This window comes from Triticum aestivum, chromosome 2B (genome assembly GCF_018294505.1).
Source record: "Triticum aestivum cultivar Chinese Spring chromosome 2B, IWGSC CS RefSeq v2.1, whole genome shotgun sequence".
Classification (NCBI taxonomy): domain Eukaryota; kingdom Viridiplantae; phylum Streptophyta; class Magnoliopsida; order Poales; family Poaceae; genus Triticum; species Triticum aestivum.
Genome location: NC_057798.1, coordinates 31,269,400 through 31,282,642, shown reverse-complemented (window position 1 = coordinate 31,282,642; position 13,243 = coordinate 31,269,400). Strand labels below are relative to the sequence as shown.

General features: G+C 46.0%; 1 protein-coding gene across 1 annotated transcript; it reads right to left on the bottom strand.

The window, feature by feature from the left end:
• Positions 1–10,135: 10,135 nt before the first annotated feature.
• LOC123040163 (indolin-2-one monooxygenase-like) lies at positions 10,136–12,817 on the bottom strand. Its single transcript, XM_044463093.1, has 3 exons — positions 12,158–12,817; positions 11,185–11,613; positions 10,136–10,864 (listed from the first exon to the last, which is right to left on the bottom strand). The coding sequence occupies exons 1-3, from the start codon at positions 12,713–12,715 to the stop codon at positions 10,238–10,240; spliced, it is 1,614 nt and encodes a 537-aa protein (XP_044319028.1). The 5' UTR covers positions 12,716–12,817; the 3' UTR covers positions 10,136–10,237.
• Between the last annotated feature and the right edge of the window lie 426 nt (positions 12,818–13,243).

Here is a 13,243-nt window from a genome sequence, read left to right as displayed (position 1 = left end):
GGCGGAGGATAAGGACTACGACGCGCCGGAGCAGCCGGAGCGGCGGCGGGTCTCTTCCGCCCTTTCTGACGAGGCGGAGAAGGAGGAGGCTGGCTGCTCGGGCGCGCCGGTGCAGGCGGAGAAGGAGGCGGAGTGCCGCCACGCGCCGGAGAAGGAGCCGGCCGAGTGCCCTGATCGTCACTCGCCGAGAAGGAGGCGGTGGAGGAGGGGGTGGAGGAGGCGGAGTGCCCTGACTCGCCGGAGGAGGAGGAGGTGGCGGAGGCGTCCAGTTCGGAAGGTTGATGAGATCCTTCCGCCATAGGCATGGAGTCTTCAGAGCAAAACCCAGCCGATACTCCCCTTCACCGGTAGGGTGGTCAAGCCGGAGGTCCTCAAATCCCTCCGTTATTTCATCCACCATCACCTTAGCATATCCTTCTGGAATCGGCCGGGAGTGAAAAGTTGAGTCGGGTTCAGTAGGATAAACAGAGCCAACAGCCGCCTTGACCTTCAAATTGCTCCATTCCGCCATAAGGTGGCAATTTTCAGCCTCCGTGATAGCATTCACGGGATAGCTGGCAGGAGCCGTCAAGGCATGCTCCGCTGAAGCAGCTCGGTGGAAGCCACACTGCTTCTCCGCTGAGATGGTGGGGTAGCTTCGGGGGAAGCTTCGGCAGGTCGTTTGCTGTGATCTGCTTCTTGTTCCTCTAGCCCCATTACCCTTTCGTGCAGCGCCTGCAGTTGGCTCTGCTCCAGTTTCTTCCTCCTCTCCTGGGTTTTGTAACCCCCTGCGTCCGAAAATCCAGCCTTCCACGAAACGGAGCCTGGCGTGCGTCGTGTCCGTCCAGGGTGCTCAGGATTCCCGAGGGCCATTGTGAGCTCGTCCTTCTCCCTATCTGGAATGAACGTCCCTTGCTGCGCTACATCGATATAGTGCCGAAGCTTCTTGACTGGTATTTCCAATTGCTCGTCCGTCCAGATGCACTTCCCTGATACAGGGTCCAAGGTTCCGCCAGCCCCGAAGAACCAAGTACGGCAACGGTCTGGCCAGTTCATTGTCTCTGGTTTGATCCCTTTATCAAGCAGATCATTCTTAGCCTTGGCCCACTTAGGCCGGGCTACGAGGTAGCCACCTGACCCCGTGCGATGGTGAAGCTTCTTCTTCGCAGCATTTAGCTTGTTTGTCGTCGACATCTTTTTACTCTTTTCCAATGTCTTGTGGGCCACAAATGCGGGCCAGTCATCTCTGATCTTCTCATATTTGCCCTTGAATTCTGGTGTCTCATTTTTATCGACATACCTATTCAGGTCTTTCTTCCAATTCCTGAATAGGTCTGTCATCTTCTTAAGAGCAAAATACTTGATTAATGGCTTTATAACTGGCTTCTCCAGATCATCCTCTGGTGGTAGGGTGAAATTTGACTTCAGCTCAGTCCAAAGATCATTTTTCTGCATATCATTGATATAAGACACCTCAGGGTCTTCGTTCTTAGGCTTATACCATTGGTGGATGCTGATCGGGATCTTGTCCCTAACCAGAACCCCGCACTGAGCAAAAAATGCCTTCTTTGTCCGGTAGGGTTCAATCGGTTGGCCGTCGCGCGCGATTTCTATGATCTCAAACTTTTCATCCGAGCTCAACTTTTTCTTCGGGCCTCGTCTCTTTACCGAAGTTGTGCTCGATCCGGAGGGCTAGAAAAAAGAACAAAGATGAGAGTTAATTAATATGTGTACATACCAAAACAATGAATGCATCAAAACCCTAGTCAGCACAGGCTTAACTAATATATATACCTGGACGGACTCGGTTCGGTGATCACCGGAGCCGTCCTCACGGTCTACTTCTTCACCCTCGATCTCCTTCTTGCATCGGCATTGGGTCCCTGGAGCCATGTAAATCATAGCCAGCTGCTTCTTCACCCTCTCATTCCAGACCATCGTTGTCGTTGAGAAACATCAACGAGCAGACGGCATCACTTCCTTCTGCGATTATGTCCCTCAACAACGCTTCTTGTGCTTCGTCTCGGGGCGGGGTGTCCATAGTTTCTACAAATATTTACAACATGGCAATTATTATTCAAACATGACAGATATGGATATATTAGTGGCAAACGTAGAACTAGCTAGCTAATCACAATAAGGAATCATATTAATTAGTGGCCTCGACGCTGCTTCTCTAGGGTTTCGGGTGGCCTCGACAACGCTTCAAGGGTTAGGGGTGGCCTCGAGAACGCTTCAAGGAGGGGGTAATATCGACCCCCCCCCCACGTGTTGAAGCTATCGGGAGGGGGTATATCGACAACAACAATGACGACACTGCATCTATGTCCCACAAGTGACGTGGGCATCGACGCCCGCGTCACTTGTGGGACGTGGATGTAGTGTCCGACACCGACGGCCACATGTATCTCACACCAACGATATTAGGGTTTCCTCTACCGCTCGGCGACCCTCGACGACCCTCGTTCCCGATAAAAAAAGAGGAAGAAGAAGAAAAAAAAGAGTAGAAGAAAGAATAGAGGAGAAGATATCTCCTCTATTCTTTCTTCTCCTCTTTTTTTTTCTTCTTCCTCTTCTTTTTTCTATCAAGGGGTCGAGGATCGCCGAGGGGTCGAGGGTAAGGGGTCGAGGATCGCCAAGCGGTCAAGGGTCAAGGGGTCGAGGATCGCCGAGGGGTCGGGAGGTTGCCTAGTGTCAAAGGATTCAACAAAACCATGTCTTCATCATTAGGCGAAAGTAACAGGTGCATGATAGTACGAAGCTCTCCAAAGTTATTTTTGGAACGGAGTCCCAGATAGGATAATTTGCTTTTTGGTACAAAGTTCAGCAAGAACCTTCCAAATATCTTTATTTGGAAGGCCTTTGCTGAAATTCGTACAAAAAGGCAAATTATCCTATCCGGGACTCCATTCCAGAATAACTTTGGAGGACTTCGTACCATCATGCCCTGGTTACTTCCGGCTAATGATGAAGCCATGGATTTCTTCAATACATTGACACTAGGAAACCTCTCTCGACCCCTCGAACCCTCGACGACCCTGGAACCCTCGACCCCTAGACGACCCTCGATCCCTCGACCCTATAGAACCCTCGAACCCTCGACCCTGAAACCCTCGACCCTTGACCCCTTAACGACCCTCGACCCTCTACCCTAGTTCCCGACCCTCGACCCCTCGGCGATCCTCGACACCCTCGTTCCCGATAAAAATTAAGAAGAAGAAGAAGAAGAAGAAAAAAAAGAGGAGAAGAAGAAAGGAATAGCTAGAGGAGAAGATCGAAGAAAAAAAAAGAAGAAAAAAAGAGGAGAAGAAGAAAGGAATAGTGGAGAGGAAGAGAAAATAGAATATTCTATTTTCTCTTCTTCTCCACTATTCCTTTCTTCTTCTCCTCTTTTTTTCTTCTTTTTTGTTCTTCTTACTTATTTCTCCTCTTCTTCTTTCTTTCCTCTTCTTATTTTCTTCTTTCCTATCCTTCTTTTTCTAAAATTGTAACTTTTGCATATATAAAACTTTTCTAAAATTGTAACTATCTATATATGAACAAAAAACTTTCTATGAACCAAAAAAACATTTTTAACATATATATTAAGCAAATTCTAGCCACATACATCACATACACGTATACATTATAGCCACATACACATATACATCACATATGAACAAAAAAATAAACTAATAAAAATAAAAAACATATTGCAACATATGAACAAAAACATATAGCCACATACATACACATACATTATATATATATATATATGAAAAAAAATTAAACTAAAAAAAACATACATTATACAGCATATACAGAGCATTATACATACATCTTAATAAAAAAATGAAAAATAGGCCGCGGTGGTCGGCGACGGTGACGATGGTTGGCGGTGGCGCTTACGGATGGCGTACGGGGACGGCAATGAGAAGGAAAGGGGAGGAGGCAGGGGCTCACAACGCGGGGAGGGGTCAAGGTCGCCGGCCAGAATCGGGGCGACGCAGCGCAGCGGTGGCGTCGAGGCGGCGAGGTCGGGGCAGCGGTGGAGTGGGGCGTCGACGGCGTCGGGGCGGTGCGGTGAGGCGGACGGCGACGGCGTGGGGTGGCGCGCAGCAACGGGGGCGGCAACGATGGGCAGGGGCGACGACGACGACGGCGACGGGCACGGGCGACGGCGTCGGGGCGTGGCGCAGGGGCGCGGCCGGCGACGGTGTGGGCTCAAGGGCGGCGGACGGCGTCGGCGTGGGCTCAGGGGGCACGGGCGACGGCGACGGCGACGGGGCAGCCTGGCGGCGTCGAGGAGGTCGGCATCGTCGGGCTGCAACTGGCGATGAAATCTGAAAAAACGCTAAGTGTTTGCTTATATAGAAAAGCCTTTGGTCCCGGTTCATGGCACAAACCGGAAATAATGCCCCCCTGCAGCTTCCCAGGTACACATTCTTCCTGCAGCTTCCCAGGTACACATTCTTCCTGCAGCTTCCCAGATATATACTATCGGTGTCAAGTAAACAATGCGTGCATGCGTGGTATCCCTTGTTTGGATGTCCTGAAAGGTTACTGAGAGCGGGCCAATCGTTGATGGTCACGAACAGCAATGCCTTTAGGTCAAATTCCTCTTTTTTGTGCTCATCCCACGTACGTACACCGTTTTCATTCCACAGCTGTAAAAGTTCTTCAACTAATGGCCTTAGATACACATCAATGTCGTTGCCGGGTTGCTTAGGGCCTTGAATGAGAACTGGCATCATAATGAACTTCCGCTTCATGCACATCGTCCAAGGAGGAAGGTTATACATACATAGAGTCACGGGCAAGGTGCTGTGATTGCTGCTCTGCTCCCCGAAAGGATTAATGCCATCCGCGCTTAAAGCAAACCATACGTTCCTTGGGTCCTTTGCAAACTCATCCCAGTACTTTCTCTCGATTTTTCTCCACTGCGATCCGTCAGCGGGTGCTCTCAACTTCCCGTCTTTCTTATGGTCCTCACTGTGCCATCGCATCAACTTGGCATGTTCTCCGTTTCTGAACAGACGTTTCAACCGTGGTATTATAGGAGCATATCACATCACCTTCGCAGGAACCCTCTTCCTGGGAGGCTCGTCGTTAACATCACCAGGGTCATCTCGTCTGATCTTATACCGCAATGCACCGCATACCGGGCATGCGTTCAGATCCTTGTAGGCACCGCGGTAGAGGATGCAGTCATTAGGGCATGCATGTATCTTCTCCACCTCCAATCCTAGAGGGCATACGACCTTCTTTGCTGCGTATGTACTGTCGGGCAATTCGTTATCCTTTGGAAGCTTCTTCTTCATTATTTTCAGTAGCTTCTCAAATCCTTTATCAGGCATAGCATTCTCTGCCTTCCACTGCAGCAATTCGAGTACGGTACCGAGCTTTGTGTTGCCATCTTCGCAATTGGGGTACAACCCTTTTTTGTGATCCTCTAACATGCGATCGAACTTCAGCTTCTCCTTTTAACTTTCGCATTGCGTCCTTGCATCGACAATGACCCGGCGGAGATCATCATCATCGGGCACATCGTCTGGTTCCTCTTGATCTTCAGCAGCTTCGCCCGTTGCAGCACCATCGTGCACATCGTCTGGTGCATCTTGATGTTCAGTAGCATCATCGTATTCAGGGGGCAGATAGTTTTCATCATACTCTTCTTCCTCGCCGTCTTCCATCATAACCCCTATTTCTCCGTGCCTCGTCGAAACATTATAGTGTGGCATGAAACCCTTGTAAAGCAGGTGGGTGTGAAGGATTTTCCGGTCAGAGTAAGACTTCGTATTCCCACATATAGGGCATGGACAACACATAAAACCATTCTGCTTGTTTGCCTCAGCCACTTCGAGAAAATCATGCACACCCTTAATGTACTCGGAGGTGTGTCTGTCACCGTACATCCATTGCCGGTTCATCTGCGTGCATTATATATAATTAAGTGTGTCAAAAATCATTACAGAACATCATGAATAGATAATTAAGTGACCAAATTAATAGAAGTTCATCATCACATAAAAACCAAAGTACATACATAGTTCTCATCTAACAACATAAAGCTCTGCAGAGCATCTAAATTAATTAAACCATACATTGAAACTATGTAAAACATTTCAATGCGAAAACAAATGCGATCATAATCGCAACCAAGGTAACAACTGATCCAACGGCATAATGATACCAAGCCTCGGTATGAATGGCATATTTTCTAATCTTTCTCATCTTCAAGCGCATTGCATCCATCTTGATCTTGTGATCATCGACGACATCCGCAACATGCAACTCCAATATCATCTTCTCCTCCTCAAGTTTTTTTATTTTTCCTTCAAGAAATTGTTTTCTTCTTCAACTAAATTTAACCTCTCGACAATAGGGTCGGTTGGAATTTCCGGTTCAACAACATCCTAGATAAATAAAATCTATGTCACGTTGGTCGGCATAATTTTCATAAACAATAAATGAACCAATAGTTATGAAAAGATAATATATACCACATCCGAATCATAGACAGGACGAGGGCCGACGGGGGCGGATACCAAAACCATCGCACTATATAAGATGCAATAATAAAAGTAAGAAAATAATACAAGTATCTATCTAAACATACAAGTAAGAATATTTTTTCTTTCAGAAAGAAGATAAGAACAAGAGGCTCACCACGGTGGTGCCGGCGATGAGATTGGCGCGGGTGATCGACGGCGGTGAAGACGGGGACGGGGCGTGACGGACCGCTAAACCTAGATAAATATTGAGGAAAATGGAGCTTGGCGGTCGAGCTTGGAGAGGAGAAACCTTAAGTAGTGTGGCTCGGGCATTCCATCGAACACCTTGTGTGCATAGGAGGTGAGCTAGAGCACCACCAAGCCCTCTCCCCCTCGGCCAGAAAAAACAGAGCAGTGTGCTCTGCTCTTGCGCGAGGGGGTATATATAGGCACCACCATCGGTCCCAGTTGGTGGCATGAACCGGTGCTAAAGGGAAGCCTTTGATCCCAGTTCAAGCCACCAACCGGGACCAATGATGGTGGGCCAGGAGCCAGGGCCATTGGTCCCGGTTCGTCCCACCAACCGGGACCAAAAGGTCCGGACGAACCGGGACCAATGGCCCACGTGGCCCGGCCGGTCCCCTGGGCTCACGAACCGGGACAAATACCTCCATTTGTCCCGGTTCGTGGCAGAACCGAGACTAATGGGCTGAACCTGCCTGGGCCATTGCCCCCTTTTCTACTAGTGCCATCTGAAAGCCAGTGGAAGAAAACAATATTGCAATTTTGCAAAATAATGGTGTTGAGCCTAGGGGATGATGAGCAGATATAACACATTACTCAAATCTATAAAACCCTTTTTGGTGCTCATGAAGCGACCTCCATTTCTTTGGATGGTTTATATTATTCTCAGTTGAGTACAGAGGAACAATATTTTTTTACTAAGGAGTTTGTTTGGGGGTGAATAAAAAATATGTGTTTGGTTTGAAGCATAATTAATCTGCAAAACCTGATCGTTTACCTGCATAATTTTACAAAGTTTGTTGGGAGGATATTAAACATGATTAGAAAGAAATGTTTGATGCATTTAGTAATGGAGTGTTGGATTTTGAGAGGTGGAATCATTGCATTATTACCTTGTTTTCATGGCATTATTACCCTGTTTTCAAAAGTTCAGGATGCTAAGGTATTCATAAGTTCGGGCCAATATGCCTACTAAGTGCTAGCTGTAAAATACTCACAAAGTTTTTAGATGTTAGATTACGACTGGTGATTGGTAAGCAGACTGATAATATTAAGGATAGATATATAATGGTGAGTGTTTCTTTATTTCATGAAACCATTCATGCAATTCAATCAACAAAAAAAGTTGGGGTGCTGCTTATGATAGATTTTGAAAAGATATATGACAAAGTTAAGGGGTCTTTTTTGTATCAAATGATGCAAGTAAAAAAGTTTTGGGAACAAGTGGAATGATTGGGTGATGAAGATTGTTAGAGGTGGAAGAGTGGTGAGTAAAGTGAACAACAAGATACAGCCATCTTTCCTAACTTACAAAGCTGGACATGGAGATCCTTTGCGTCCCCTCGTTTTCAATATTAAAATCTTGTCTAGTTGATGTTGAAGAACAACATATTAACCTATTAAATTTTCTCAAGAGGGGTTGTACTAGCAATGACCAATGCCACTTGTGTGAGCATAAGGAGAATCTTGAACATTTGTTCTTTAAGTGCAATCTCGCGAAACTCATTTGGCAAATTGTGGTTTAACTGCATTTAACTTGATGATTTAGTTGGTGATGGAGCTTGAATTTTTTCAAACAATATCCGAGCTCGATGTTCAAGATGGTGCTAGAAGAAGCTTATGTGGGAAGCCATGCCTGAGATCCTTCATGTAGACTCCTAGGCATGCGATGCAGGTTTTTGGGCTAAGGACAGTGGATCCTGGATGGTTTAGATCTGTATATTATTCAAGATATGTTTTGGAGGAGATTGTGTTTAGATCTTGTTATGCTTTTTGTTGCTTTGATGCATATGTTGCTTGTGGTTGGTGTTGGCCTTGGGGTTTTTAACTATTTCAAATCTTTCAGAGCTTGCGATGTAATTCTCCTTAGCAAGTTTGTTAACTATGTTTTGCATTATTTTCTAGTTATGTTTGCTTTCAAAATGGTTGTGGTGGTTTGTCTAAGAGAAATCTACAAGGTGACTCGTTGATTAAAAAGAATGCATAGGTTTCCAGTTTCATTTTCTTTGGTGGGCTTGATCCAGTTTCTCCATAGTTGAAGATGCATATGTTTCCTTCCTCGTTGATTAACAATCCTTGAACTAGTGTTAAAACTATACTTTGATTCTACTCTAATTTTAATATTACCGTAACTTTGTGCTCATCTGCAAGAGAGTGATATCAGAGCACGGTTCAATAGGGCCGTTAGCCTAGTTGCCTCCGGTTGGTGTAATGGAAGAGGATGGAGAATGTTGAACCTAAAGGCCATTGGTATGATTCGTTTTTACATCAGTAGTGATATATTCCAACAAGTTGCAAATGAAACAAACGCTTATCAAATGTGGCGGAAGTTAGAGTTCATATTTGAGAGAAACACTTTAGTAAACAAAGCCACGGTAATCAAACACCTGTGAAGCTTGACTACCCAAATGAAAATAATTTGATTGAGCAACTGAATGTCCTCCAATATTGTCTAATCAACTCTTATCTGTGAAGATCAAGTTTGACGATCAGATGCAAGCATTGTTGCAATGATCGAGGTCCATTCCTAATAGCTATAACATGCTTTTTGTGTCACTTAGCAATTCAAGTTCAAATGGCAGGCCGATAATAGAGATGGTGAAGAACATCATGTTGAATGAAGAATCCAAATAGATAGAACACGGAGAAAACAAAGTCTCTTCTGATGATGCAAATGTGGCTAAACCCAAGCTAAAATCTGCGAGTCATGGAAGTAGACATGCAAGACTTAACAAGGCATTGATAAATCTAGTGGGAGATCAAAGTCAAGACAAAAAAGAGTTCACCAATGGAGGGCACCAAAAGAATGATTGCATGCTATATAGAGAGAATTTGGTGAGGGTAAAATTACAAAGTAAAACTAAGCAAACGGAAGAGACATTTTCTTACATAAATACACAATGTGAGGACTACTTAGTCATTAAAGATTAAGAATGCTATATTATTGTTGGTGACGATGCAATGAATTAGGGTGTGGATTGAGGTGTGTCCTTGCATATCACATCATACTAAGAGCACTTCAGATCAGACATCAGTCCCATTAGTGGCTGGGAGAGAGAGAGAGAGAGAGAGAGAGAGGGAGGGAGGGACGGAGGGAGGGACGGAGGGAGGGAGGGAGAGAGAGAGAGAGAGATCTATCAAAAAAATTGACAAGCGTATGTGTTAAAGCAAACATAGACTGCATGTTAGTGATGCATGTTTCCAATATAAGGTCAAATCTTTGTGAAGGAAAATGAAAGCCCACCAGAGGCTCTTTAATTATGACCTATGGAAGTAAGCAATGTTGTCTATATATTACTAAAAACCAAGTTGTACATGGTAGTGCTGAGTATTGCTGATAAGGAAATTTCAATCGTTTGGGCACACATATAAAGTTATAAACTGTCCAAATGAGCGTTCTTGTACTAGTCTTAACTGCTAGTCATGAATATGGCGATCTATTTGTGATGCAACGCTTTATTTACTCAATACACTCGTGCTTAATAAAAAGTCCAAAAATCTAGATGACTATTATGTAGGTAGTGTCTATGGACCACTTTTTATTAACCTTCCGGCACTACAGGGACAAGGAGGAGCTTTTCCTTTCGGTGCACCGTTACCCCAAATGATTCAGTCATACTGATGCCAGCTTCCATTGATTCTGATGGTAGCTTCCAGTCGAAGTGGTACATGAGATTTGCTAGCATGATTTCAATGGTCACAATTGCAAAGTTGATACCTGGGCAGATCCTCCGCCCAGTCCCAAAGGGCAAGTAGGGGAAATCGTTTCCCTTGTAGTCCATAGTTGCAGCGCTACCACCTTCCATGAACCGCTCAGGCATGAACTCTTCTGCGCTCTCCCAGCTGCTGGGATCCCTTGCAAGAGCCCAACTGTTGACGATGGCGCGCGTCCCTGATGGTATCGTGTAGCCATTAATTTTGCAGTCGGCCATGGAGAGGTGAGGCACAAGGAGCGGTGCGGGCATATGGAGCCGGAGTGTCTCTTTGATGACTGCCTTTAGGTAGGCCAAACTGCTTAGATCGTCTTCAGCAATCATGTCTTTCCCCTTGGATATAGTGCTCCTTACCTCGTTTTTTAGCTTATTCATGAGGTGGGGGTTTTGCATGAGCCGAACCATGGCATATTCCAACACTATAAATGATGTATCAGTGCCAGCTTCAAACATGATCTGCATACATACATACACACGTATACACATATTAGAATGAACAACATGTATAAGCTACTCTCCGTTCCAAATTATTTAAAGTTTTATGTTTGTCTTAAGTCAACTCTTTTAAATTGGCCAAGTTTATAAAAAAACATAACAATATATTGAAACCAAATTAGCTTCGTTATAAAATATATTCCGTACACTATATATATATTTATTGTTGTAAATATTGGGACACTTTTGTATAGACTTAGTCAACTATAGTAAAATTTGACTAAACACAAAGCTACAACTTCAAATAATTTGGAACTGAACCTTAATATGTGAGGTCATACCTCCAACTGAGCCTTAATATGGTCTCCAGTAAGATCGTACTCTTGTTGAATGGAAAGCAACACATTGATGAAGTCGCTGTCATCGCCGCCTTGTTCTGACGTGGGCCTGCTTGCGTGCTCATCGATGAGGCTATTGAGCAGTTCGTCCCACATCTTGTTCACCTTCTGGGCCTTGGCGCAAACCATCCTCTTGATGAAGTCCAGCTTCACCAACACTGGGAAGTAGTCTTCCAGGTTGAAACCGCCGATGAGCGACGAGTTGGCCTCGACGAGCTCTCGAAAGAGCTTGTTGTGGCCTTGTTTCCTGAAATACTTGCCGGCCACAGCGTGGCAGACGATGTCGTTGGTGAATGCATTGAGCAGGTCACTCAGGTCCATGGCGGCGCCAGTGGTGGCGGCCTCCCGGATCTTGGCCACCACCAACCTCACCTTGTTGATCGAGGAGGCGAGCAGAGGCAACAATAGTTAATGTCAGTATGGCTGATGAGGTGGACAACATGCATGTACACAGATTTTTTGAGCACCTACACCCCGGACCTGCTATTCTAACCCTCCAATGTCGCTTTAAGATCTATGCGACACAACTAACTTTCTATATAATTTTTTCTCTTTTTCATTTCTCCCGTATAGAACATGTCTTGAAGTTCAATGATAAATCTTTCAGAATTTTTGGTCCGACATAAATACTAAAAATAAGATTTTTTTTCCAAACAAAACTTATTTTTTATATTTATGTTTGACCAAAAAATCTAAAAGTTTTATCCTAGATTCTAGTTAGAAAGCTTTGCTGTTTTAGATAGGTTTAAACTTCAAGACATGTTCTATATAAGAGAAATAAAAAAGAAATATACTTGCACGAATTGCGATACGAGAAATGGATGGCTAGATAAAAAGGGCCCGTGTGCAGGTGCTCTAAAACATATTCTCGCAACATGCACATGGTGCTATCAAAATCAAGTTGATGGATAGCTACCTCGTTCTCGCGCGCATGGCGGTAGGAGCGGACCTTCTTGTTGGTGAGGAGATGCGTGGTGGCGATCTTCTTGACCTGCCGCCAGTGCTCGCCGTAGGGGCAGAAGGCGACGTCCGTGGAGCCGTAGAAGAGGATGTCGGTGACGGGGGAGTATGCCCGGGACGCGAAGACGTGGTCGTGGGTGCGCAGCACGGCCTGCGCGGCGCTCGGCGAGGTTACGATGAGCGTCGGGACGGCGCCGAGGCGGAGGAGCATGAGTCCATCGCGGCCGTGCTCGGCCGCGAGGTCGCGGAGCGAGACGTGCGGGAGCGGGCCGACGAGGTGCAGGTGGCCGATGATGGGGAGCCTGCTGGGAGGAGAAGGCAGCTTGCTGAGCTGATCTTCCCTGGCTCTCGCGGTGGCCGTGGCCGTCGACGGCGTTCGCAAGCGGCGTGCGACGAGGAGCACGAGAAGTGGGCAGAAGAGCAGGAGAGAGACTACTAGGGCTGCCTGTGGAGACGGCGACCTCGCCTGCAGCAGCAGCAGCAGCTCGTGGAGGCTATGCTGCGCCTGCGACATGGCTGTTCAGTTTACGGATCGAATGAGGGATTGGTCGCTGGGTTTCTTTCCGACAGCAGCTCAGCTGGCTTATTTATAGCTAGAAGCCTGGAGATTCCAGCAAGAGCAAGGCATATTTTTTAGTCCGTAGTTTATTTAGAAGAAAACTGCAGGCCGATGTAGAGGCAATTAATTTGCATACTACATGTGGTGACGTCTTGTAATTATCCCTCATGTCTTCGTCCTCACTGACCTCACACAAACTTCAACTACAACAGAATCTTACGTCGATGAGCACTTGAAACACAAACTTCACTCCTCATCCTCGTCTCACACCGCCCGTCTCTTGGTGGCAAGCCGGCATTGAACACAAACTTCACTGAATCCTCATCCTCGTCGCACACCGCCCGTCTCTTGGTGGCAAGCCGGCAACTGACGTCCAGCGGCAACACAACTCGCCGTATACTAGCAACTCAGCTTCGTTATGTGCGAACATGCCAAAACTCCTTGAGATCTTCCAAGTGCTCCTGCAGACACCATGACTTAGGA